Source organism: Dasypus novemcinctus, chromosome 26 (genome assembly GCF_030445035.2).
Source record: "Dasypus novemcinctus isolate mDasNov1 chromosome 26, mDasNov1.1.hap2, whole genome shotgun sequence".
NCBI classification, from domain to species: Eukaryota; Metazoa; Chordata; class Mammalia; order Cingulata; family Dasypodidae; genus Dasypus; species Dasypus novemcinctus.
In genome coordinates this window covers 5,729,990-5,757,013 of record NC_080698.1, presented here as the reverse complement: position 1 = coordinate 5,757,013, position 27,024 = coordinate 5,729,990, and the positions used below count along the sequence as shown (strand labels likewise).

At 59.1% G+C, this 27,024-nt stretch overlaps 1 protein-coding gene across 6 annotated transcripts in view; it reads left to right on the top strand.

Annotated features, from left to right (window-relative positions):
- The window catches only part of ZDHHC3 (zinc finger DHHC-type palmitoyltransferase 3), a 61,434-nt gene extending 44,281 nt beyond the window's left edge, over nt 1–17,153 (top strand). For 2 of the 6 annotated variants that reach the window (XM_004476770.5, XM_071212008.1), the window contains exons 4-8: nt 2,362–2,458; nt 2,983–3,064; nt 3,163–3,258; nt 5,679–5,809; nt 16,251–17,153. In XM_004476770.5, coding sequence (XP_004476827.2) covers nt 2,362–2,458; nt 2,983–3,064; nt 3,163–3,258; nt 5,679–5,809; nt 16,251–16,511 — 667 coding nt within the window. In that variant the 3' untranslated portion in view covers nt 16,512–17,153. Of the gene's footprint in view, nt 1–2,361; nt 2,459–2,982; nt 3,065–3,162; nt 3,259–5,678; nt 5,810–6,410; nt 6,595–7,738; nt 9,412–16,250 lie in introns of those variants that run through there. The other 4 variants (XM_004476771.5, XM_004476773.5, XM_004476772.5 and 1 more) reach the window with 4 other exon arrangements.
- Nucleotides 17,154–27,024: the final 9,871 nt, after the last annotated feature.

The window sequence follows — 27,024 nt, the reverse complement described above, 5'->3', positions numbered from 1 at the left end:
AAATTTTCCCCCTGGATGGCTCCCTTGTCTGTTTGCTCATTGTCTGCTCATTGTTTTTGCTCATTGTCCACTCCTCGTTTGTCTTCTTTAGGAGGGACTAGGAACTGAACCCAGGACGTCCTGTGTGGGAGGCGGGTGCCCAACTGCTTGAGTCACATCCACTTCCCGAGAAATTTTTAAAAGCACATTTTCTACCTAAATTGGCATTTCATGTCTCTAAACACAAGAAACTCAGGGCCCAATGTTTGGGACCAGCAGTCAAGGCTCTCACTTCTTCCCTTCTCTCTGGAGGATGTGTGTATTTCTAACTGCCCGGCGTGACTCGGCCTTTGTGAAGCCCGAGCTTCCCTGCGTTCACACCTTAGTCCTCAGAGGGGCTGGGGGGCGCAGGGAGGGCCTGGCCGTGAGCCTCAGCTACACGCTTGGGCAGCTCTCTGAGGCTCTCGAGCCACTTGGCACCTCCCTGCCACTGAACGAGCACTGCCTGGAGCACCCACTTGAAATTCTCTCGGAAATAAGAGCGGATGGATGAGAAACTGCTCCTCTGCCTGGCGCAGGTGCTCTCAGACAGGGCGGGGCTGCAGAGCCCCGGGCCCACTGTCTGGGGCGGGCACGCAGGAAATGGGCTGCAGCGTGTGGCAGGGGGAGCCCGGGGGCGGGGGCTGGGAGGCCCGGAGCAGCTCCTCTTCACTATCTCCTTGTCTGTACTTTTGAAAGTGTTGCCAATTTAAAAGCATGTTTTAATTTCACGTATCTGTGGAGAGAGGATGAGCTGGGAAGCAGCCTGGCCGGTCCGGGCTTTCTGGTCATTTCCCTCCACATCCCCTCCACCGCCCCTAGGGAGATTCTAGAGCCAGGGCAGCGTCTGAGCTGTGCCCTTGCCCGATGTGCCCACGTTAGCAGAGGCTCTGGCATTGTGGGGGACGGAGCGGGGACACCAGGGTGAATTGTCCCCTCCTCGGAGCCAGGCCCAGCGTCTGCTCCTTCTGTTTCGTACCATAGGGCACCCGAGGCTTAGAGTTCTGCCGGTTTGACGGGTAGCTCAGCTGGGAAGTTGGGGGCTCAGACCCAGGGCTGCCTTGCCTCTGACACGCACCCCTCCTCCTCGGGGGGGTGAGCCCTGCGGCCCGGCGTCGGCCGTGGACCCCGCTGCGGAGCTCCCTCCGAACGGCCTGTGCTTCCCCGTCCTGGAGTCCCAGGGACCAGCTCACCCCCAGCCCCAGAAGCGCGCCCTGCCCTGCCCCTGTGTCCGTCAGCCCCTTGTCTCAGCAGGACACGGAGGCCCACTCCTGCCAGTGCCCCCACGCGCTTCAGAACCCGGGATAAAGCAGACCTGCGCTGTCGAGGCTCAGCAGAGAACAAAGGAAGGTTTACAAAAAGCAAACAAGAAACCTAGGTCTTGTTTCTAAGCCTGTATTTATAGGATTTGAAACTGTTCTGAACAAATAATGCCCCAAGATAAACCTCAGGGAGCCCTATATTAATGAAATGAGAGAACAACTTTTGATAAGCACACCTATTGGCTGATGGGTGGTTCTGAACTTGAGCTTTGGAAAACAGCTGCTTGTAAGCCCTCGTTAGTCTTGTACTCTTTTTTTATTATTATTTTTCAGGAAGCTTTAGATTATATAAATGTTACATCAAAAATATGGGGAGGGGGTCCCATATACCCCACCCCTCCCCCTCCACTGTTCCTGTTCTCCTTTTCCACACTCTTCCTTTGTGGTGTCAGAAGAAGAAAAAAGGTGGAGGGAAGTTCTCTATCAAGTAAGCTTGCATTCTCAGCCCAGAAATTACCCAATAACACGTAATATGGCAGTTACCAAGATGGCCTGCGCTGCAGTTAGGCGCCGTGGCTTCCTGCTTTTTTCAGCCAAGCGGGGCTTTCTGTGGAGCAGGAAGGTGGCAGGGCCTGGGAGCGCCTGCCTGGGGCGCCCTGAGGAGCAGGCTTTACCCCTGGCTGCAAGGGGGAGTCCCGCGGCCCTCGGGCTTTGGCCTAGTAGGGTTAGGAGTGGCTGTTCTCCGCATCCCACGCCCACAGTCGTTTTTGACTCTTTTCTTGGTGAGCGCAGTTCTAAGGTCAGTGCCCCTCGGGAGCACAGCCTCTTAGCCGTGCCACCGCCATCCTACCTGTGTGCTAAAGCCAGGGGCCCGGGGCTCCAAGCCCCTGCCTCCCCAGCCCCTTGCAGACGCTTCCCCCGGCCCAGCAGAGCAGGCGCAGGGCCGGGAAGTCCTTTCCGAGGGGCGGGCCTGGAGCCGCGGGCCCTGGGCTCCTCCGTGGGCCCTCCCGCCTGCTGGACGCCTGCCCAGCCTCCCGCCACCACGACAGGCCCCTGACTGCCTCATTTGTGGCCGTTTCAGTGTCTGTAAGCGGTGCATTCGGAAGATGGACCACCACTGTCCCTGGGTCAACAACTGCGTTGGCGAGAACAACCAGAAGTACTTCGTCCTGTTTACAGTAAGTCACCTCGGGAGCTGCCCCTTCCTCCACGGAGCAGTGGGGCGCCTTGTTCTTGGGGCATTCTCAGCCCTCGCAGTGCTCTTTGCTGCCGTACCCAGTACTGCCTGGTCTCGGAGCCCTCCACTCCCACCCCAGCCCTCCCTGGCCCAGCCCATGCTGCACCCAAGCCCTTCCCTCGAGGACTTGGCGGTCTGGTTCGAGCTGGTCGGCTCTAAGCAGGTGCTCTGCTCTGGGCTCCCGTCACCAGTGCTGGACCTTTGTAGCCAAAGAAGGCTTTTGGTGGTGACCGCAGAGCCTCCCTCCGCTGTGGGCAGCTGGAGGGTATTTGGTGGGAAGGCCGGGGCGAGGGCGGGGGCCGTCAGAGGCAGCGTCAGGCCTGGAGCTGGGGGCTGGGGGCCGGGGAGCTGGGGAATCCCCAGGTGCTGAGTTTGCTCAGGGGGGTTTCCACGTGCCCCCGCCCCCAAACCTGCCCAGGCGGAGAGTCTCGTGACACGGGCGCCTGCACTGCTTTCCTCTTCCAGATGTACATAGCGCTCATCTCCCTGCACGCCCTCATCATGGTGGGGTTCCACTTCCTGCACTGCTTCGAAGAAGACTGGACGAGTGAGTATGCACCAGGGCCCCTCCCTGCTCCGGGCTGGGGTTGTGAGCCAGGGGACTTAGTCCCCTTCCTGGTGCCAGGGCCACCCTCGTCTTACTAGATATCCTGCAAATCTACGGCGTCACCAGGGAAGGAACAGCAGAGGCCCGAATCTCTCTTCATGAAAAAAAGCAGCCCCTTAAAGTCAGTTCAACAGGTAAAGTAGTGAGCTGGGCAGAGCCCTGGACTGAGCACACCCACGGAAAGTGCAGGCCCCCAGCAGGGAGGAGAGTCCTGGGAGCAGAGACCTGGGGTTTGTGTATCTTCAAATGAGGCCCTTTAGTCAGAGGTCTCTTTATTCCAGTTTTGCCTAGTCTGCATTTTTAACTTTCTCTCCAGGATGGGGAGTTTGCTCAATTTTCGTGGTAGTGGTTTTTAAACTGCTTATACTGACAGTTATCCTTTACATTAAGATTGTAAAAAAAAAAAAAAAAAGATTGTAGACAAGTTCTCCCTACTTTAAAAGTATCCCATTTAGTGAGCAAATGTGAGAAGATGGCTCAAAGGCTGAGGAAAATAGTAGACACTGTGAGTAAGAGAGGCCCCGTGCAGGCTAGCGCCTCACACACCCACTGAGTCAGGCGTCTTGCCCAGGAAAGTCACGTGTCCACTGTTTTCCCCACAATGGGTCCCCCTGCTCATTTCATCATCTTCTGGAAGTTTTGCTTTTCCTGCACATAGGTCAACTTCTTTGCAAAGCAATTTCTTGCTATTATTTTTCCCCCAGAACTCTTGAGATTGGGAAAAGGATAATATATTTAGCTCCCAGTCAGACATGAAGAGGCTGCTGGGCCTGTGCTCATTGCCCCATCTGCCCTGTCCTACTCTGCCTGCCTCCCCCACCCCTAGCTCTTCCCGTCTCGACATGCCCTAGAGGGAGGGAAACCCATGTCTCACCGTCTTCACGAGTACCACGGTTCTGGCATGAGCCAGAGAGGGGCTTCAGACTGGTGAAGGTGGGGAGGAAAGAGGGAGGGTGACGAGAGGGGGTGTCTGCACAGCTGGATAGGTCTCCAGCACGTTCCGTGATCACTCGGTGGGCATTCTGAAAGTACTTGCACCCTGCGAGACCCTCCAAATGCGTTTCAACTCCAGAGGTGGCCTTGGCAACTTGATCGAGTAGTCTAAGGACATTTTATCATCACAAACGCCACCCACCAATCCTTGGGCCAAGAGACTCCCAGCAGTGACAGGAGTAACCCAGCCCGTCAAGGCTGCAAAATGTCTGTCCTTGGAATGGTGCTGGGAGCCAGGCACGCCATGAAGAGCTTCCTGACAGGGCCTCATTTGGCCCTTATGTCAAGCTTGCACTTTGCAGATGACAAAAACCAGGCTCCCAGCAGCTGAGCGCATTCCCCGGGGCCACGCAGCCAAGGAGGGGCTGCGCTTCAGACCTTGGCCTGGCAGGCTTTGGGGCCCAGATCTCCCCAGCTGTGCTCTGGCCATCTTTGGTCAAGGCTCCTGTGGCACCCTGTTCCCATGGAAGCGAGGCTGGGAAGGGGCAGGCGGGCCCCACTTGGAGGCCCGAGAGTTGACTGCATGTGACAATTAAGAACGTCACTGCTCAGCGCTGCTTGCCATGGGAGGCCAAGGGGCTCTCCACCAGGGGGAGGACACTCTGAGTTGATGTTTCAGGAAGGGAAGGGAGGTAGTTCCACATTTGTTTGGTTCTAGTTCTTTTCTCCCCAGAACCCCCAGCCCAGGAGAGGAAGGCCCCTTGCAAACACACAGGGATGGAGAAAGGCCGCAGCGCTGGGCTCCGGCTCCAGCTCCAGCGCTGGGGCAGCTGAGGCAGCCAAGGAGCTGGGCGACCCCTCAGGAGGAGCCCTGGGAGGGGCCAGGCCCCCACAGACCTGTGCTGTGCCTTGGCCTGGCCTGGCCCGTGTGAGCTCCTGACTCCTCAAGTCGAGGGGACAGCCCTTTCTACGTTACAGGAAAGGAGACCTCACGCCCAGAAAGCGCAAACCTCTTGCCCAGGTTCCCTTATTGTCAGGCACTCTTCCCGCTGTGCGCAAAGCCAAGTCCCTGCCCCTGTGACGCTGGAGTGTGGCGATTGAGGCAGGGTTCAGATAAGCTCAGAAAGCAGCAGGTTACTCCACAAGGGTGTTACAGGAATGGCTCGGCCAGGCCTAGGTGTTAGCGGGAGGACCTTAGCGTTCACCAGCAGAATGACGCAGGAACGCCCAGACAACTGTGGCCACCCGAGGGCTGGACTGAGACCTCTCCACCTGCGCAGCCTGCGCTCTGCTGTCTGCGGCAAGGAGCCTCCCTGCAGTGTCATCGGTTCATGACCTGTCCCCTCACACCTCGGTCAGAGTCATCACTGTGTCCTTCCGCGGGCAGGCACTGCGCTGGGCTCCGCGGTGCAGACATTACCTTCTGGCCAAGAAAAGGGGCAGTGAGCGGGGGGGGGACGAGAGTTCAGAAAGGGAGGCCCCGGGCTCTTCCCCGAGGGGGTGCTCGGGCAGCCAGAGCCCGAGGGGGCAGGGTGGTCGAGGCCAGAGACGGGACACCCACGAGGCTGCAGGCAGGCGGGCGCGGTGGGCGGCCCGCGAGCGCGTGTCCCGTCCCTTGCAGAGTGCAGCTCCTTCTCCCCACCCACCACGGTGATCCTGCTCATCCTGCTGTGCTTTGAGGGGCTGCTCTTCCTCATATTCACATCAGTGATGTTCGGGACCCAGGTGCACTCCATCTGCACGGACGAGACGGTAAGCGGCGCCCGCCCCCTCCACAGCCGGGCTTGGGGCACCGGGCAGGGGCTGCTGGGAGGCCGCGCGCAGGCCAGACCTGGGTGCGCCAGGGTCCCGGATCCTCTGCCTGTGCACACGAGCCCCCACCCGGTGCTGGCCCAGCTGCCCTGGCTGGAAGGTTCCCTCGGCCCGGAGCCCCTCCATCTTGACCCGGTGACTGTCACACACCGCGCTGCACCTGTCAGTCTGGAGACCACAGGCCTGGAGTTAGGGTGGTCTGCCAAGGGGGCGCTGACCATGCCAGAAGAGGTGACAGTATGAGCAGTGGGGAACGAGCTCTCGCCCGGCCTCCAGGCCCCGGCCCAGCTCCGTTGCCTTCCAGCCTTTGCTCCCTCCCAGCCCACCTGCCTCCCCCGTCAGACCTGCAGCTCCCTCTCGGGGTGGAACGCACTCCCCTGGTGCCACTGCCGCCACCTCCTCACCCTGCTGAAGTATCCAGAGCGTCAGGGCGGCCGGCCCAGGCTGGGACGTGGGCGTCTCTTCCCCTTTGGGCTTGGGGCCTGGAGGAGGCGGGAGGACTGGAGCCGAGGCTGAGCGTGCACACCGCTGGCCTCCCCAGGCAGAGCTCAGCAGGCCGGCGGTGGGGCCTGCGCAGACACCCTGGAGGGCGGCCCTAGGGGGGCGGAGTCCTCCCCCCACCCCATGGGCAGAGAAGGATATGCTGCCAGGGCCCCGGCGCCTGCACCTGCGGGAACGCCTGACTGTTGAGAAGGTCGGGGACTCTCAGCAAGTCGTCTTTTATGGTAAGAAGTAGCATCGTTGCGTCAGTTTCTGTGACAGCAGTAGCACCGGTGTGGACCCAGCTGCTCACCCAGCGGTGAACGGAGCAGCTTCTCTGTGGAAGACTGGCAGGCCCCCCACTGCTGCCACGCGTGGGGCAGCACAGGCCCTCCTGGAGGAGGGAGGGAGCCCCAGGGCGCCCCCTCGCCAGCTGTGCAGAGGACTCCCGCTGGGCGGCCCCTGCTCCTCTGCCAGCTACCACGTGGACCCCTCCTCACCAGAGACCCCGGCAGCCGGGTGCAGCTGCCCTGGCAGCCAGAGGTGCCACCTGAAGTGCCGAGAAGGGGAGGGCCCCTTTTTCTCCTTGAGACTAGCGAGGCGAGGCGTGGGCCCTGACCGCTGCCATGCTGGCGTCCGTTCTTGCTTCTCCCCGGGGGCCGCTAGGAAGGCCTGTCACTCTGAGGCTGACCGCTCTGCCCGGGCGCCCCTCTAACCCGCGCTCCTCTCTCCCTCCTCCTCTGTGCCGGCTTCCCACCCCGCCAGCCTCTCAGTTGGTGTCTCGCCAGCCCGCGCAGCGCGTGCTTCCTGACCTCCCAGGCTGGCAAGACTGGCAGCGCCAGAGCAGTCGTTGGATTTATTAGGGTTTTGTTGGGTCTTTTTTTGTCTGCAAAGTGGTCATAGTAGCGTCACACTCCCTATGAACCTCTCCCCAATTAAAGACGGTCTCTGGTTAGCGTGTTGTCGGCCCCCTGCCGGCTCTGGGCATCTTCTTTCACCCGAGCCTTCACGGCCCCGCATCCATGGCCCCGCACGAGGCCAGCCGCCCCTCCAGACCGCAGGTGAGGGCGCCTGGTACCCGGCCTCCTTAGCTGAGCAGAAGGCGCAGGCTTGGCGCTGGTGGCGTAGGGGCCTGTGGCGCTTGCTTCTCATTCCCTTCTTGAGGGGACTCATAAATGTGTGTGCCTGCCAAAAACAAACTATTCTACTTTTAAAATAGCTTTTCATTAAAAAGAGAGAACAAGAAAAAAAAATGATTACCTAGATAGCTTTAAAGATCACCTTAAAAAGGAAGCATGACTCCATTCACCTCAAGCTAATGGACATCCCGCCCCAAAAAACCACAGCAATAAAGTGCTTGACTCAAAGTGTGACTGTTCTTGTTTTCAGGGAATAGAACAATTGAAAAAGGAAGAGAGAAGATGGGCTAAAAAAACAAAGTGGATGAACATGAAAGCCGTTTTTGGCCACCCGTTTTCTCTAGGCTGGGCCAGCCCCTTTGCCACGCCAGACCAAGGGAAGGCAGACCCCTACCAGTACGTGGTCTGAGGGACCCGGGCACCACTGCCCCCCAGCACAGACCGCAGCCCAGCACCGCCGGCCGAGCCGTGCTCATGAATGTCTAAACCGAGAAAGCAAAGCAACTACTCTCAGTTTTTTTTAATATCTCAAGCAAAATGGCTGAACATTGCAGAGAAAAAAAAAAGCCCCATGTTTTATTTTTAACAGATCATCCTTTCTATTTTTTGGTGACGGAAGCTGCTCTTCTTTTCCTTTTCATATCACCACTCTCACCTCTGGTTTCCGTCCTGCTGTCTGTCTGGCGTGACTTGTGGACAGGGGCTGTGTTGGGCGCCCGCTTCTGCTGACTGAGACGTGACGCTGGCGCGTGGACAAACTGGTCCCAGACGTCCAGTTGTGGACACTAGGAGAGCCGGAGGGCCGTGGCTCCGCGGCCCAGCAGGGAGGGGCAGGCTCCTGGATGGGACTTGAAACCTCACTGAAGATGGACCCTTCCCCCTGAGCACAGAGGGGCAGGACCAGGGCTGGAGCTGCCCCAGGGGCCCTGGACACTGCGGCCTCATCCCCCAGCTGGACTGGTTTGCCTCGTCATTCATGACGTCAATTGCCTGCCTTGTACCTGATGGGTTGGGACGTGTGGTGCGAACTTGGGGTCGGGGCAGGGCTGAAAGGGATCTTATTTGTATTCTGAATCAGCAAATATATTCCCTCTGATTATTTGGAAGAGTGTGGAGGAAAGAAATTTTTCCAGTTCAAAATGCCTTACACAATCAAAAGCAGGGAAAACAAAGTACGCAGGTCCAAGCGATCTCCACTTTTCTTTGCTGCTCCTCCTTCTCACCCCACCCACCACCCTTCTCCAGCCAGGCACCAGGTGGCCAGTTAATGCCATGTGCAGTGGGCGTCGGGGACCCCAGAGCCGCCAGCTCTATTTTAGAAATCTCTACAGTGGGTTCACTTTCAGATGTTTTAGACCCATACATGTGCACATTCCCACGTCTTGCCATGTTTCAGCCCGGAGGCTGTCATTGGGCTGGCCGCTTGCCTGCCTGCTGGCCTCCGTGCAGGGCCCGCCCTGTCCCCAGTGTCGACACGTGGCCGCGCCACTCCACGCCACAAACAGACGTGGCCGAGCCTCTGGCACCGAGGCCTGATAGCGTCTCCATTGGGAAGGGTTTTGTTGTGTCCAGTCTCTTGAGAGAGGAAGAGGGGCCTGCAGGAGCAGGAAGGCAGTTGGTGGGGTGCGGCAGGCCCCTCGCAGGAGCACCCAGCACCAACCGGCTGTGAGCTCGCACACCTTGGTGGTTTTTTTGTTGTTTTTTTTGTTAGGTTAAGCACTTGGCACAAACCTCCTTTTTAAAAAGCTTTTAAAAAGGGTGGGGGTGGGGGATAAGGTTTATTAAGTCCGGTTCTGGGCAGGGAGAAAATTAATCTAGCCATATGTGATTTTTCAGAAAAGTGAGTGGAACATGCTGCATCGTTTCAAGTCTGTCCGTGCTTCCACGTGGAAACAAAATGCAATAAAATTTTTCTGAAACCTGTCCTGCCTTAGCTCTGCCCTCTCTGGTGGTCTCCCTGGAGGGAGAGCAGCTGGCCCACGGTCGGCGGGAGGGTTCTGTCCAGGCGTGTTTCGTTCTTCGTGGGTGTCTGCTTCCTCTCTCGAACGAGGCTTTTGCCGGTTTCCAGGACCATTATGGCTCCTCTTTGGACAAGGCCCTGCGTGCCCTCTTGGATCTTCTGCATCCCTCGTGTTGGTGGGCTCTCATCTGAAGCCTGCGGAGTCCACTGCCGCAGGGTGGGGAGGGGGCGGCGGCAGCCGGAGGGAAGCGCAGTTCCCCGGCCTTGCAGATGAGAGCCGAGAAGGGTGTCCCCTCAGAGGTTTAACCGAGAGCTCTGCAGCCTTTTCTGCATGAATTAACTCGTCCTCACCTCTGCTGTGTTATTTATGCTCCAAACCAGAGAGTCTAAATGGTTTTAAAGTGCTATTTTTAGATCCAGTTTTTAGATCCACATGTTTGTAGCATTTGTTCTCCACATGCTTCCAAAAAATTCAGAGTTGACTTCGGTGTATCAGAGAAGTGTGGTTGTGTTGAAAGGGCTCTGGAATTTAGGAGATTCTGGCCCTGCTCCCCGGCCTCCAGGTTCGCGCTCGCACAGGCCGTGCTGCAGCCCTCACCTGCTGCTGAGGAAGAGACACTGGGCTTGGGAAATGGTTCTCTGAGTGTTTGGATGCCCTTGAAATAGTCCGTCTTCCCAGGCGCCCTGAGAGGAGCCCCGGCCGGCCCCTTCCTCGTGCAGTCTCAGGAACGCAGCACAGAGGGCTCAGGCTGTACGAGCCTTAAGCCGAGTCACCCTTCAACCTGAGCACGCTGTGCGTGTCTTTCCCAGAGAGAGAGGCTCCCGCAGCCATCCCGGGTGATTTTACCTCTGGGTTTGTACCAGCCCTTCGCAGAAGGAATGACTTCCCAGCTCGCAGCCACCCCGAATGCTGCACTCACAGGAGGCGGGATGTCCCAAGGCCCCCAGCGCCTTTCCTCCTCCACCAGGTGGAGACCGGGCACAGTGGCCGAGGAGCGGGCTGTCGCGGCCCCGTGCGTGCTTGACTCTGGCCCACGAGCACCCGGGAAGAGACGGCCTCCCTGCGCTCTCCTCACTGCCTCCGTATCGTGACCGGACGTCCCTGCTGCAGCGCAGCGCCAGCTTCTCTTCGGCATAAGAGTCCTGCCAGCTGTGGATGATGGCCTCACGGGCAAAGGAGCCAATAGGAGCCGCCTTTCCGAAGGTGGACTTTGGGGCAGTGGAGCGACAGAGAGGCCTCACGCGGCCCCCGGCTTCCTTTCCACCCGTCAGCTGAGGTCTGTGCTCACGGCACCCAGGCTGGACCTGCAGGAGGCTCAGGTCAGACAAGTCACCGCCTGTTTGCACGGGCTTGGTGCCGAGGTGCACACACGGTGGATCCGGGTGTAAACGCGTGTGCGCGTGTGCCCGTGGGTAGACCGTCTCACCACTGCGACCCTTCCTCCTTGCGGGAGCCCAGAGCGAGGCGCCTTGTCTTACCAGCTTCTGCCCATTCTGGCTGGGCCACTCAGTTAAAATTCACCACCTTGTTGCCAAAAATTGTCAGGTGAGGCAAGTTCCCGGACACTTACTAGCCACCCTTGTGAGGTTAGCACCACATGGAAATCCCTCCCTTTAAAAGCCCACGTTAGTGGACCCTCGGTTTCTCGTTTCAAAACCTGGACTGCGTCAGCGTAAAGGGCGGCCCCCCAGCAGAAGAGCGGGGCCTCGACCCAGGAGGGATCCTTAAACGGCGGAGAAACGTGGAGAGAGGAGGACTGCTGGAACCCCGCAGGGCCTGCGCTGCAGGTGGGTGGAAGGGTCTCAAAGGAAGCTTCCAGAAGCACCGGCACCACCTGGGAGCTTGTTAGAAAAGCACATTCTCCAGCCTCCCCCCGACCTGCCAAGTCCACCCGGGAGTGGGGCGCAGCAGGCAGTTTGAGCAGCCCTCCAGGCAGTTCTGACGGACACTCGGGTTTGAGAATCTTGGGGCTCACAGGCGTCGCCCCGGTGGGTCCTGTACTGCTGGGCTCGGAGTGGTGCTGGCCGGGAGGCCACAGGTGCTCCTGCCAGGAGAGACCGCTGAGCTCCTCCCCTCGTCACCCTCGGCCTTCCAGTGGACGAACGCTGAGCAGGTGACCACGGTCCGTTTGAAGGGAGCCCAGTTGTTCGCCCGCCCGAGCCCCCTCGTGCATCGCGCCAGTCTGACCAGTCTCTGGATCTTGTGCTCACTGGGTGAAGAACCCACCCAGAGGGAGAGGGGGGGCAGAGCTGGGGCCTCCAGGAGGGGCTGGCGGCCGTTGAGCCATCTGGAGCCAGTGGCATTTTAGGAGCCCAAACATGTCAGGCCTAACAGTCGCCTTCTAGAAGAGAATGAACTTAGTCAAGCCACTCACCAGTCTACCCTCCATACCTAAAGCCTTCATTCCTCCAGCCTTTCTCCCAAGGAAAAGTAGTCTCTGGCTCGCGCAGCGTAACTGCCCTAGAAAGCCAAGTGGCCCCGGGAGCCCTCTGTCCACACACGAGCTGACGACGCCGGTCCACGGAGGAACCAAGAGCACAGCGGTGCTTGCCAGAAAGCCCTGGGGGAGGCACATGCTCTAACAAGGACATAAAGCATGCCCGGAGCTCCTGCAACGGAGGCCGCCCGGGTGCTGGTGGCCGCCCCGGCCTCGGTCTGTGTTCGAATCCCTGCTCAGCCCCTTACCACCTGTACGACCTTGGGCCCGAGCTTCCCTGGGCCTCAGTTTTCTAACTGTGGAATTTTGGAATGTTCATCTCCATCACAAGATGAGGTGGGTGCGAGGATTAGAGTGACGAATGTCACTACAAGCGTGATGTCTACACATGGTTTGGCTTCAGTATGTCCAGCTGTGCTTTCATGGGTCACAACCGTTCGTGATTCGGGAGATTATTTTATTGCACTTTCTTGAAGAAATAGGAAAGGAAATGCATTGCACATTGTAGGATAAGGACTGTCTCATGAAACGTGGGTGTGGGTGCTGGGTTGCCAGGGGGAAGTATTTCCTCTTGTGGGTTTGCAATTAAAAGGTATGCAACCCCACTTCTGGGTATATACCCAGAAGAACTGAGAGCAGGGACACGAGCAGACACTGCGTGCTGATGTTCATAGCAGCAGTGTTCACGATTCCAAAAGCTGGAAACAACCCAGGTGTCCATCAACAGACAAATGGATAAGCTGTGGTCTAGTCACACGATGGAATATTATGCAGCTGTAAGAAGAAATGAAGTCGTAAAGCATATGACAACATGGATGAACCTGAGGACATTATGGTAAACGAAGAAAGCCGGACACAAAAGGACAAATGCTATGTGATTGCATTACCATGAACCAAATATAAACATATTGTGCGATTCAGGAAAAAATGTATAGGTATCCAGTACATTTAATTGGGAAATGTATGTTTTTATTCAGCTGTTTTCTTTTTAGTTTTTGTTTATATTTTCAGTTATTAAAAGTACAAAATAAACTTCTTAAAAAAATTTTTAAATAAAAGGTATGCAACCCCTGCAGTAGGGACTCTGTTGTCTGGCCAAGTACCAGAAGGGCAGGTGTGCTCCGGCCTGCACGGGACCTGGCTTTCCGGTGAGGTGGGGCACGGGACAGCCTGAGCTTGTGCGGGAGCCTTCGTCCTGGGGCACTGGGGCGTTGCGTCTGCCACCTGGCAATGTCCTGGCTCCCTGCACCTCTCAACAGGGTGGTACCACCAACCCAGAAGAGGGCGTGGGATCCCCAGAGCAAGTCACCTCCGTGGGCCTTTGCTGCACCTCCTGAAAAGGGCAGCCTGGCAAGGGGCCAGTTGGGGCCCACACGGCATCCTCAAGATGACCCACATGAGGTTTCCCGAGACCTGTGTTGACAAGGGCCGTTTTCAAAACAGCTTTTTTTTTTTCATTATTATAAAAGTAGGAACTGCTCAAGAAAACTTGGAATGTGTGCAAAGTCTGCAGAAGTAAATACAAATTACACAAGAGACAAAAGAAGAAAAACATGAAAAACACAACAAAGCAGGGAGTGGAGGTTCCCAGGGCCTCCTGAAGAAAAACAAGACAGCAAGCTGATGCTATGGGCAGGCGCAGCAAGCTGACACAGCAAGAGACACAAGAAGAAAAATAAAATGACAGACACGATAAAGCAGGGAACAGAGGTGGCTCAAGTGATTAGGTGCCTGCCTCCCATATTGGGAATCTGGGTTCAGTTCCCAGTGCCTCCTAAAGAAACAAGAAAAACATAGAGACACAGCAAGTGTAAACAACAAGGGGGTGGGAAAAAGAAATCATAAAAAAAAAAATACAAATCACCTAAAATCCCACTCCAAAGGTAAGAGTGCCATGATAATGTCATGGGTACAGACAGGATCTTCCAAAATCAGATAAAATCTCTGTAAACTCTATTTTCAATATCTGCATAGTGTTCTGTTTTACATAACAATTTACTTAGCCATCAATTATTGGACATGTTGGTATTTTCCAGCTTTTCATTATTTTAATTCTGTATTCATGTTTTTTGGTTTTGTTTTGTTTTTAATTTTAGGATACAATTTTTTTTAAGACTTATTTTATTTCTCTTCCCCTTCACCCCTCTTCCCCCCGCCCCCCGCCACTGTTGTCTGCTCTCTTGTATCCATTCACTGTGTGTTTTGTGTCCGCTTGCATTCTCAGCAGCACCAGGAATCTGTGTCTCTTTTTGTTGCATCATCTTACTGCGTCAGCTCTCCGTGTGTGCGGCGTCACTCCTGGGCAGGCTGCACTTTTTTTTTACATGGGGCGGCTCTCCTTGTGGGGCGCATAGCTTGTGTTTGGGGCTCCCCTATGCAGGGGACACCCCTGCGTGGCAGGGCACTCCTTGTGTGCATCAGCACTGTGCATGGGCCAGCTCCACACGGGTCAAGGAGGCCCGGGGTTTGAACCCTGAACCTCCCATGTGGTAGGTGGATGCTCTATCAGTTGAGCCACATCCGCTTCCCATGTATTCATGTTTGTATTGCATAAATCTGTATCTAAGATTATTTTTTATTTTTTTAACTTTTTATTGTGAAATAATTTTGGATTTAGAACAATGTTGCAAAAATAATGCAAAATGTTTTCCAAACACTCTTGAATCTAGCTGTGCCAAATGTGAACATCTTACATAACCATGAACAAATACCAAAAACAAAAACAAAAACGAGAAATTAATATTGCTGCAATACCATTAACTAATCCGCATTTCTTATTCGATTTTCTCCACTTGTCCCACTAATGTCCTTTCTGTTCCAGGAGCCCACATCGCATCAGTGGCATCATGTCTCCTTAGTCTCTTCCAATCCAGCTTCAGTCTTTGACTTTCATGGCCTTGACCCTTGTCCTTTCTGAGGTGAAATTCACATTTCATAAAAACACCCATTTTAAAGTGTGTGGTTTAGTGGCATTTGGTACATTGATGCAACCACCTCCTCTGTCCAGTTCCGAAACATTTTTGTCAGGCCTTGACCCTTTGGAAGAGTAAAGGCCAGGCATTCTGTCGCGTGTCCTTCAAGGTGGGGTGCATGATGCTCCTGTGATTAGGCTGAGGCCGTGCTTTTGGTAAGAAACGGCTGGGAAGCGTGGGAGGGAGCGGCGATGCGGCGGAGGTGGCCTGACCCCTCGGTTGAGGGGTACATGCAAGGCGCCCCTGAGGAGGAGGGCTGCGGGATGGCCTGCCTCACGCGCTCTCGGGATTAGACCGAGGGCGTTGGCAGAACATCGCTGAGGTGCACGGCCGAGGGCATGTGGCATCGCCACGTCTTGTCGTGGGTGGTGTTGATTTGATCACTCGGCTGAGGTGGTATGTGCGAGGTCTCACCCCTGTAAAGATACTGTTCTTCCTTTTGTGATCAATAAGCACCTTTAACCTATAATTTTTTAAAGCCAAGACTCTTAAACCTCTGAGATGCATATGGGAAGAAAGAGTGCTGGAGAATGGCCCAGGGAACAGTCAGATCTCTGTATATGTGCCTCAGTTTCCCTTTCTGCCTACCAAAAAGGATTATACCAGTTACATAAGGATCTTGTGTGGAAAAGAAGAGGCTCCCCAGAACCAGGGACCCAGGGGTCTTTCCAAGGTGGGTTCACATGAGCCTGGCAGACCCAACAGCAAATCCCCTTGACTTCCGGAAGCGATGGAGAAGGTGGGGCCCCCTGGGGAGTCGGACGCCTCCCTGGAGGGTGTGGTGGGCCTGGAGAGCTGGCCTCGCTGTGCCTTCAACTCCTCTGAGCTTTTTCCTGCCCCCTCACCCTCTTTCTGTGGCCTGGCGGGTGAGTCGCGGCCAGCACCCAGAGGCAGGTGAGTGGGCCGCTCAGGAGAGGCCCAGGTGCATCCAGTGCATGGCCAGGCCTGCGCCGCCCCCTGCGCCGCCCCCCTGCGCCGCCCGCTGCACGTTGGCTGGCCGCACACACCCGCCCCCCGCCTGCATGCTGTTTGTTTCCTGCGCACCCCCTCTCCCCGTCATCCTTCCTCATGCTAAGTTTGCTGCGCCTACCCGCGGGGATGGCCCAGGACATTTGGAGGGTCTCCGTGGATGGGTAGCCTGTGATACCACTGACGGCCTGCCTGTGCCCAGAAGGAGAGAGAGGGAGGGCTGGGGCGGGCGGGGGGCACAAGCCAGTTCCATGCGAAGGCCCTGCTTGCTGTTCTCCGCGCCACCCCCACGCCCCCACCGGCCCTCTGAGGGCCCCCCCGGGCCCGCCTGTTCCAGGCCTCCCGGCTCTGCCGGCCCGGGGCTGGGGGGTGGGGGTGCACAGCCCGTGCTGCGCTGACCCTCTGTCCCCATTGTCCCTGCAGACCATTGAGCGCCTCAAACGGAAGAATCAGCCCCGGCAGCGGGCGGGCAGCTGGAAGGCTGTCGAGGACACCTTTGGCGGGAGCCTGTCCCTCAACTGGCTCAACCCCTTCTCCCGGCCGTGTCAGCCCGAGGTCCCCGGTGACAAGGACTTGGTGCGGCGCGCGGCATCGCTGTCGGACATCGACAACACCGAGAGGACGGAGGAGCAGCTGGAGGAGGAGAAGGAGGAGGAGGACTCCGTGGAGGTGATAGACGAGTAGAGGCCGCCGGCGGGCGCGCGCCGGGCAGAGTCCCCGTCACCCTCGGTGCTGCGGCTGTGGCCCCCGGGGCTCCCGGGTCGGACGCGCTCCCCTCTCCCTCGAGATCTCCACGCTGGGCCAGCGCTGGGGCGCCGGGTGGCCTGACACGGCTGGGGAAGCTGAGGGACTTCCTCCGAGCTCCCCTAAGAAGAGTCTGACCCTCGGGGCCAGGAACCAGCCTCCGAGACAGGCGGCCTTCGCGGCCTCCGCCCAGCAAAGGGGCAGCTCGGGGGCCGAAAAGAACTCGGCCCTGACCTTCCTTGGGGTGCCTGCCTCCCTGGCTTTTGAAAACCAAGGCTGTGGTGCCACGACGGAAGGCCGGGGGGCTGGCCTCAGGGACCTGGTTTTGGACCTTGACATCGGGAGAGACCACCTGGAGAGGCTGCAGGGGTCCCCGCTGCTCCCCGGAAAGGGCCCCTCCCCGCAGCCCAAAGCCACGGAAAGACACGGCCACTCGGCTCCCGTCAGGGGGTGGGGCTGGGTTTGAAGGAGGACCCCTGACCCTAGGCCAGATGCGCACCCGTGCGGGAGACACCCGGTCGGAAGCAGCCCTGAGTTGTGTCAGTGGTGCCAAAAATCAGCGCCCATGCGTAGACACTGGAATCTTCACTGAGTCAGCTTGGAACTGCCCTGCCTTGTGGTCACCCCCCCGTCCACAGGGAGGTGGGGGAGGACCGAGGTCGAGCCCCAGGAGACTGCGCCCCCCCATGAGAACTTAATATACCCTTCCCTCCTGGGGAGAAGGTGGCACCCCACACAGGCAGAGCTGGCCAGGGACCTGCCCCCGGAGGAAGGCCAGCTCTTCCACGATGGCGCCGTCTTGTCTCCTGGAAGGAAGGTGGTGAGCAGGGCCGGCAGCCTAACAGACACCTGCCCGCCCCACACCCCAGGATGGGCCGGACCTTAGGTCACCCCACGCGAAGCCCCAGGTGTCTGTGACCACCCTGGAAGGTCCAAGCCTGGGAGGGGCTCTTGCGCTGCTCACAGAGTCCAGAAGGCCCTGTGTCCCAGCCTGACCAAGAACCGGCTCCACTGACCCCAGCCGCGGTCTCGCCCTGGTATCGGGTGGCACCGGACTGGGAGGAGGGCGGGAGCGCCAAGGCAGCCTGCCATGCAAGGCCTGCTCCGGGGTCCCTTCCGGCTCCGGGGTGGAGGGCGTGGGACCCGGCCCCTAGGCCTGGAGCCCAGCGAATCGGGGGTCAAGGTCAGAGCTTGGAGACGCAGCCCCTGAGAAAGGGGCGTTGGTGAACGTGGGAAAGGGAAGGGAGCCGCGTCCCACGGGAGGGTGGGGACTCCATCAGAGCCCCTCTGGTGACAACCGATGACCCAGCGGGGCCTGGGGAGAATTTCCCAGAGGGGTCTGTTCCCCAAGCCAGCTCTGTCCGGCGCTTTGCGAGGGGCGACCCCAGGACAGGCAGGCGGCCCTCCCCTCCCGGGCGCAGGCGTATTTTCTAGGCCACGTCAGCTTTAGTGTGAGCTGCTGATGCCGTGGGGGCCCCAGGTGGCACCAAGGCCATCACCCTGCATGTGGACAGGGCCAGCCCGGCTCCAGAGCGAGGTGCGCTGGCTGCGGGGCCCCTGCTCCCCACCCGTCCAAAGGCGGCCCTGGGGGCCACACGCTGGATCGTGCCCGGGAGGCGCCACACGTCGCGGAGAGCTGCGCCAGCCCCTGGCGTTCCCCACGGCAGCCGCGGCAGGAGGACAGGGCGCTGGCCCGGTCTGCTGATGATGCGTCCCTGGGCCGAGGTCGGACATGGGCAGCGCCGCAGGCCTCTGCGCTCGGGAGTTGACACCGCCGCCCTGGGGCCAGCCGGGCCCAGACGCAGAGGCACCGCCAGCCCCCACCCAGCGCCATCTTCTCGCTCGGCTCCCCGCGGGGCTGGAGGTGTCCCGCCCGCAGCCAGGACTGGGGTGTGGACAGAAGCTGCCGAGCCCAGGGACACGGTGGCCGGTGACAGCGCAGCGTTCTCCTGCGGAGCCTCACCTGAAGAAGCGCGGCTGCGTGCCGGGGCTGAGGCCCTGCAGGGGAGGCTGGCGCGGGCCTCGCCCTCTCCTGGAGTAAAGCGCTGTGCCCGCCGCGGCGGCCAGGGCCCTCGGCCTGGGCAGCGTGCTCGACGGCCTCCAGGCCTTCCGGAACGCGCGGGCGTGCGGGTGCTCAGGGAGGGCCTCTCTGCCTGTCCCATGTGCTACCTCCAGCCAAGGGCTGTAATCGCCTTTCATGCAATAAGCATTTAGTGGACGCCCACTGCATGCCAGGGAGGTGGGCATTTGGGCCGCGAGCCACCAGGCCTGGGGCCTTTCTACTTTGGAGCCCATCCCCAGCTGGACGGCCTCCGGGGAAGGAGACTGAGCTACACGCTCCGTCCTGAAATGCCACGCAAGTGACATGCACACTAAGCCTCCTGCACCCCGCGTGTCCCTCCTGGGTGCTGTCCAGTTAGGGGCACTGCACGTCCTGAACAGGGCGTGGGGAAAAGAAGCCTGGCCCACTGGCCTGGGGAATGGCAAGCATCCCGTGGCTGCTCAAGTGCCCCCGTGGCAGCCAGCACCGGAAGCCTGAAAGCTTGTTCACGTGAAAAGATGCCACCGGTGACCCACGGTCACCTCGAAGTGGTCAGGGGCTCACGAAAAGCATATCGCGCATGTGGGCAAGCTCTAGGGGGCAGAGCACGAGGGAGGGAGCGTGAGCTGACGGGGAAGGGCTTTCGGTGGGCACGAGACCCCCTTGCCCGGAGACGCTCCCCCTGGCAGGGCCCTGCTCGGGGCAGAGGCCGCTGCTGCGCCCGCGTGAAGAGCTCAGGGGCCTCGCCCCGGCTTCGGAGCCCCCCCTGGGTGGGCCTCTACCCTCGGAGGACTAGCCGAGCCTGGGGAAGAGCCGGGGCCAGTGGGGGGCCAGCGCCGCCTCCCGGGGCACCTGCCAGCACCTGCCCCGGCCCCCGGCCCCGTGGGTCCAGCCCTGGTGAGGCGAGATGGGGGGCGGGCACGCGCCTCCAAGCGGGAGCCCCCTCAGGCTGGTCTTTACCCCGAAGGCCGGGAAGGGCCGCCTGTCGTGAGGCAGCCAAGCGGGCACCCCCGCCGCAGCCTGCCCCTCTGCGCCGGGCCGGCGGCTCACTGGAAGGCCCGAGGGCAGCTTCATTCCTGGGTCCTAAGGTAAATTTTATTTCCTGGGCAGTGGGAGGGCAGAAAAGGAGGAGAAACAAGGGGCTCAGAAAGTCGCAAACCAGTGGAGGGCCACATCCGGGGCGGTGCCACAAAGGCACACCATCCAGTGGCATGTCGGGCTGGTGCGGAGGGCTGCCTGGAGGAGGTGCTGGAGGGCAGCCGTGAGGTGTCTGGCTGGGACTGGGGTGGACAGGGCTCGAGGGAGCGGCTGGAGAGAAGGGGGCTGTCCGTCCTCCCCCACAGGGGCCCCTGAGCCCATCAGCACCATCCTCGAGGGCCGGAGCAGCCCTGGGTCACCCGCCGACCCCGGGACCCTCAGCCCGCCCTGGGGAGAGCGCTGTGGAGGAGCTGGGTCCACGACGCCCACAGCCTCGAGGTGACTAGAGTGTGGCAGGGGAAGACGCGCAGTCTCCCGGGCTCCCAGCCCTGGCCCCTGGGCCCGCGGGCGGCCCCACGTGTCACCACGCCCAGCACGGCCGGAAAAGCCACCAGCCCCCCCGTGCTCCCTGCCCGCAGCGGGGAAGAGCTGCCCCCAGAGGCGGCGGTGGGCTCCCAGCAGGCCCCCGGCTGTGCCCCCGGGACACCCGAGTCCTGGGCTGAGGTGGCACCTCCTGGCGGGGGCGTCCCGCGGTCCTGACGCTCCAGGGAGTGGCCCTGCGGCTCCGGGTGCCGGGATGGTGGTCCTGCCCCTGAGGCCGTGGGGGTGCGGGTGCTCCAGGGCCCGGCGGGGAGTTTCCAGCCGCGGAGGAGGCGACCCGGCGACGCCACAGACGTGACCTAGTGGGTCTGGCCGCCCGTGGCCCTCGTCGAGTTGCCCTTTGACCTCCTGCTCTTAAGCCGGATTGGCTCTTGACTCTGCCCGCACACGAGTAAACGTCATCATCACCCCCGATCCGAAAGCCCGTCGCGAAGCAGGACGTGCGGTGCCAGCCGGTGCCCCCGCCGCCCTTGCCACCGCGTCAGGAGAGGCTGTTGGAGGAGAGCGAGCGGCGCGGCCCGAACCTCTTCCACTAGGTGGAACTAAACCTGACGGCGGACGTCTCGGCTCCTTCCCTGGGGTGCGCTGTGCTGGGGACCTCCCGGAGAGCCCGGGCACACGGCCCACCAAGAAGGCTGTGCAGGGGCAGCGTGCCCCGCGGGAGGCACCAGAGCCCCGGCCTCAGCGGAGAGGCCTGGTCATCCGACGGCGCAGCGTGCCGGGCCACCACCCCAGGTCTGTCCGAACACCCAGGGCGTCTGGCGAATGTCGCTACCAGGCCCGGTGCTCCAGAGGCAGGTGCAGCCCCGGGGGCTGACCCATGTGGCCCGCGTGGAGCGCACCCACGGCCGCTGGCCGTCAGCAGCATCGCTGGCAGCCTCAGCTTGTGTCTGGCGCACAGGGTGAGTCGTACCCCCCTCAGCTGGCATGCCAAAATCACTGACTGCCGTACAACCCAGCACCCAGCAACTGAAAAACATAAAGCATCTCACTCACAAGCACTGCAAAAGCTACACTACACCTTGGAATTAATTCAGCTAGGAGTGTGCATATTATATATGAAGAAAACAGTCGCTGTCTTCTAAGGATCATGAAGAAGGCCTGGAAAATTAAATGATATCCCACACTCCAAACGGGAAGCCCGGTATTCTCATTTGGCACGATCCTCCCCCAAATAAATCAATAAATTCAATGCAGTACCAATCAAAATCCCCAACAATATATAAAAGTGCTATGACAAGACAATTCTAAAAGTTCTATGGAAAAGAAGAGTGAGGGGGAATGTGCTTATTATATGTCAATATGTTCTGTTAATTACAGTAATTTTAATGGCACAGTATGACATTAGAAGACAAATCAAATAAGCAAATTAAAGAGTCCAGAGATCCAGAAATATATGGGAGTTAACAAAGTAATAAAAGTAACACTTCAAAGCACTAGGAAAATGATAGCTTATTCAATAAAGTCCAAACACAAAAAAGTTAAGTTCCAGATAAATAATTATGAAAATAAGGCCAAAAATTCTAGGAAAAACATTGGAATATTTCTGTATTCTTGGGATGACATGAAATCCAGGATCCATAGTGGAAAAGATTGACAAATTTGGCTACATTAAAGTGCTAATGGTGAAAGACATCTTAGAGTTTAGTTTTAAAAAAATAAAGACCACAAAATGCTGTTTGCTACAGAACACTTTTCTGTGTAGAGTGCACACAAATCAATATGAAAGATAAATGACTCGATTGAAAATGGGCAAAAGATATGAGCAGGTAATTCACAGGATACAGTTAATTAAGAAAAAATATTCAGCCACATAATCACAGATACAAGTTAAAGCAACAATGAGATTAACCATTATTTAGCAAAAATAAAAAATCTGTTGGTGGAGCATAAGTCAATGCAACCTTTTGGGAAAGCACTCTGGCACAGTCAAAATGTTATAGGGGGAAGCGGAATTGACCCAATGGATAGGGCGTCTGCCCACCACATGGGGGGTCCAAGGGTCAAACCCCGGGCCTCCTTGACCGGTGTAGAGCTGGCCCATGTGCAGTGCTGATGTGCGCAAGGAGTGCCCTGCCACGCAGGGGTGTCCCCATGTAGGGGAATCCCACACACAGGGACTGCGCCCTGTAAGGAGAGCTGCCCAGCACGAAAGAAAGTGCAGCCTGCCCAGGAATGGCGCTGCACACATGGAGAGCTGACACAGCAAGATGACGCAACAAAAAGAAAAACAGATTCCCGGTGCTGCTGATAAGCATAGAGGCAATCAGAAGAACACACAGCGAATGGACACAGAGAGCAGACAACCGAGGGCAGGGGGGGAGGAGAATAAAAAATTTTTTTTTTTTAATGTTTAGGGGAGCAGATGTGGCTCAGGCCGTTGGGCAACTGCCTACCAAATGGGAGGTCCTGGGTTTGGTTCCCAGTACCTCCTAAAAGAAGAAACAGATAGCAAAAAAAAAACAAAAACAACGAGCAATGCGCAAGCACACTAGGGAGCCATTTTGGGAGCAGGGAGGAGGGGGGCGGGGGTTGGCAGGATATTTAAAAATACGTAGTTATAATCCCATTCTGGGAATTCACATTTCATAAACACTTGCACACATGTGGAAAGATACGTGTCCAGAGTTTGTTTCTGTCCTGTTTGTAAGAACACTCGGGCCTCTGCACCAAGTCAAACGTCTGCCGCTGGGAGACGCCCGGCCTTTCCAAAGAGAACCCGGCGTGCATAAAGGGATGCGCTGGGAATTCTTGAGGACACGAGTGCAGCTACGCGGCCGGCCGCCTTGCCCGGGTTAGGTGTCTGTAGCAGGGCGGGGATGAGGGAAAGCACACACGTCACGTGCCTGTGTTCATGACATGCTGCGGTGGAGGCGCGCCCGTGGGTGAGTCACTGACCCAGGGACTGCGTATGCCACAGGCCTGCAGCCTGCAGAGAGCAGCCCGCCAGCGCCTCGCATCCGGGGCCTTGTCGGAGATTTTTTAAGGCGCCCCAGGAATGCCATCCCACGCCAGCGGGGGTCCGAGCCCGACGCGCGCCCTGGCCCCTTTGCCGCCGTAACCGGGATCCCCCCCGAGCAGCTGCAGGCCGCCGGCGCCGCCTCGCCCCCGCCTGGGTTCTGAGACCCCTTAGCAGAGGGATGGATGCAGCCCCCCCAGGGGGGTCCTCGAAGCAAGGGCCGCTCGCAGAGGGTCCCACAGAGCCCCGCCCGGAGCCCAGGGCCAAGCAGCGGGACCGGTGCCATGCCCGCCCAGCACAGCCCCCACCGGGGCCCCTCCTCGCCCGTGGACTTGGGTCCCCCCCACCCGAGGCCCGGAACAGCAGAGGAGCTTCCAGCCGGGCTGCCTCGCGGAGCAGCCGGGAGAGGAGCGGCCGGGGGCTCCCTCAGCGCCTCGCCCGCCCCCCCGGCCGCCGCCTCGCGGCCCTGGCCCCGTCTCCCCGGCTCGCATCCTGCTGCTTCAGGCCTGACCTCGTTTCATCATCTTCCTCCAGACGTCGTCGTCCCCCCGCCTCACGGTTCCTCCCTCCCGCTGGCCAGGAGACCCAGCGTCTCAACCCTCTTCACTCCTGAGGCACAGCCAGGGCCGAGGCCCGCTGACAGGATGCCTCGCGACCCCGATGACAGGCGCCTTGAGACCCTGATGACACAGGAGAGGAAACCTCGTGGCCCCGCTGACTGGCACCTCGTGACCCCGATGACAGGACAGGACGCCTCGCGGCTCCGCCAACAGGACAGGACGCCTCGCAACCCCAGTGACAGGCGCCTCGAGACCCCGATGACAGGACAGGATGCCTCGCGGCCCCGCTGACAGGCGCCTCGCCACCCTGGAACGAGACCGTCCAGGGGACACTCTTCTCCCTGGCTCCTCTCCGAGTGGGAAGAAGTACTTGGCTAAGCCACAGGGTGGGGCGAGTCCCCAGGGAAGCTCTCCACGTTTCTGTCGTGACAGGAAGGCGGCCAGGCCTCGCCCCGGCCCCGCCCCGGCCCGCAGCACCATGATGAACGCTCTCCTAAGCGGGCCAGATGCTTTGCCTGCCCGGGGTCCCCACTCACGACACAGCCCTGGGCCAAGGCCGCAGCGCCTGTGTCCGGGCAGGCCGGGGCTCTGGCTGAGAAGGACCCGGCTGTGCGTGGCCTCGCGTGGCCCTCCGCAGAGGCCTCGGCACGGGGACCCCTTTTCAAAGGAGGAAAACGGAACCGGCACAGCCAGAACAGCCCGGTCCACGCCGCACGGCGGGCCGCCTGGGCGAGGGTCCCAGAGTCCTCAGTGCCTGCCCTCGGCACACACCGGCCCCTGCCGGCCCCGCTGCTTGGTGGCCTCTGAGCAGGGCCCTGAGTCACCCTCCTGGCTGTGCCCCGCTCCTCCTCGCCTCCGAACTCAGCACCCGCGCGCTCGCACCGTGGGCACTGTGGAAACCCACGTGGCGTCTGTGGGAGGAAAAGCTCCCACGCTCATGTCCCACATCCGGTGGGCAGTGCTGACGCGGCCAGGCTCAAGTTGTTTTTTTTTTAGGATTTATTTTATTTATTTCTCTCTCCTTCCCCTATTGTCTGCTCTCTTGTCCATTCACTGTGTGTTCTTCTGCGTCTGCTTGCATTGTCAAGTGGCACTGGGAATCTGTGTTTCTTTTGTTGCGTCATCTTGCTGTGTCAGCTCTCTGCGTGTGCGGCGCCACTCCTGGGTGGGCTGCACTTTTTTCACGCAGGGCGGCTCTCCTTGCAGGGCACACACCTTCAGCGTGAGGTACCCCTACGTGGGGGGCACCCCTGCGTGGCACAGCGCTCCTTGTGTGCATCAGCGCTGCACATGGGCCAGCTGCACACGGGTCAGGAGGCCTGGGGATTGAGCCCTGGATGCTCCCTGTGGTAGGCGGACAGTCCGTCGGTTTTACCACGTCCGCTTCCCCAGGCTCAAGTATTCAGGAGAGCAGGACAGTTTTGCTGTCAGGCTGCTGCAGCTGGAGGGAGAGCCGAGAGCTCCCTGGCACAGACACCGCGCAGGACAAACGGACAGGGCAGCCCCTCGGGGCAAAATAGGGCCTGTCACGACGGGGCTCAGGCAAACGCTCCCAGGACAAATTAACTTTGACTGGGTGTTTTGGGAACTGCGAACCACAAAAATAAAACAATCCAGCCGAAAAACCATGGCACGGTTTGTAAACAGGCAATTCGCTGGAAAGAAAACCCAATGGCCACCGTGAAAAAATACCCAGGAGAGGCAAGTTTAAATCAAGCACCATGTAGTTCACACTCTGCTGATAAGAGTTCACATATCGTGGACTGCAATTTTGAAAGTTCGAAACAACCTACATGTCTACCAATAGGGGAAGGTCAACTCAACAAAGGGGTTTCCAGCCACTAGAATTCCATTAGGCAGAAGAAAGAACGAGCCGCTCTCCGAGACACTGGCAGGCCGAGGGCTGCCGTGGGGCAAAGCCAGCGGGTTAAAGGCACGCGCACAGCGGAGGGCACGGCAGCGGGCAGGCAGGCGTCTGCACTGTGGCAAGGGCAGGTCCTCCAGCGCCTCCTTACACTGCGTGTAAAGGACCTAATATCCCAACTCCCAGGGCCGGTCAGGCAGACGTGCCCACGCCCACCGAGCGACCCGCGGACGGTGCTGCCGCAGACACCGCAGGCCTGTCAGAGCGAAAGACAGGAAACCGCCCGGCCTGCGCCGAGGGCCGGCGGGCCAGGGCAGCCGCGCACGCGAGGTCCCGTGGGCACGGGTACGGAGGAAGGGCGCCCGTGGTTTCCTCCCGGCCCGACCCCTCTGGACTGCGTTTCCTCGCTCTCGAGATCACCTTGGGGGTAAGATGCCATTCAAGGGTCAACAGAGCAGGATGGCCAGGCTCGGTCACAGGACCCCGTCCACGGCACTCCGCGCTCAGACCTCAGCGCGGGCCTCCAGGGCTGTCCTGCACGGCGCCGCTGGGAGTCGCTGGGCTCATTTCGAGCAAAGAGCTATTTCCTGAGGGCCCACGTTGTGCAGGTCCGAAGTGACCCCCACCCCCCCCCCCCCCCGGCACTGCAGTCCCCCCAGCTCCCTCCCCGCGCCCTCCGACCTCGTGCCTTGCAGGGGGTGCACCCCGACCGCACCTTGTGGGCGCCGTGTGGCGCTGCCTTTGCCTGCGCAGCACCTGGGGGGGAGCCGCGGCCTGGGCCTCAGAGGACGGCAGCCCCCCTCAGACCCAGCAGCCAGGAGGCAGGAGGCGGCGTTCGAGAGCGGGGGGCCTGTGGGCCGTGAGCTTGCCCGAGAGAAAGTTCCAGACGGGAGAGCCTCTGGAGGGGCAGGGCCAGCCTTTCGGGAAGCAGCTGGGCGGGAGGCGAACTCGGTGGCCAGACAGCGCGGAGCCCTGAGTCAGCACGGGTTTTCAAAGAGGCACATGAAGGGGGCGTGGAAGTGGGAACCGACAGAGGCTGGGATCTGGCCGTCTGCAAAGAATCTGTTCACCGAAAAAGACAGGCGGAGCTATCTACAGAACTTGGGTTCTGACAGTGAGTGGGAGGAAGAGAAGCTTCTTTGGGTCTGCACCACTCCTCCAGCTGCCCTCTGGGTAAATTCCCACTTACACAAAGTGGAGATTTTCCTGGATATGGAGATTGGAAATATTTCCTTTTGTAACGTTAATGATGGATCCCGTATTTATATTTATGTTTACCAAAATTTCAGCTACTGAACCACTGCGCCCTTTCTTTTGTCCTTCATGTCCAAGGAATGGTGATAAAGGCTCTCTGAGACTCTATCCTGTTAGGAATCTCAGCATCCCATTCTCCAGCACAACCAAAGACAGAATAATAAACGCAAGCTAATATATAAAATAAAATAAAATAA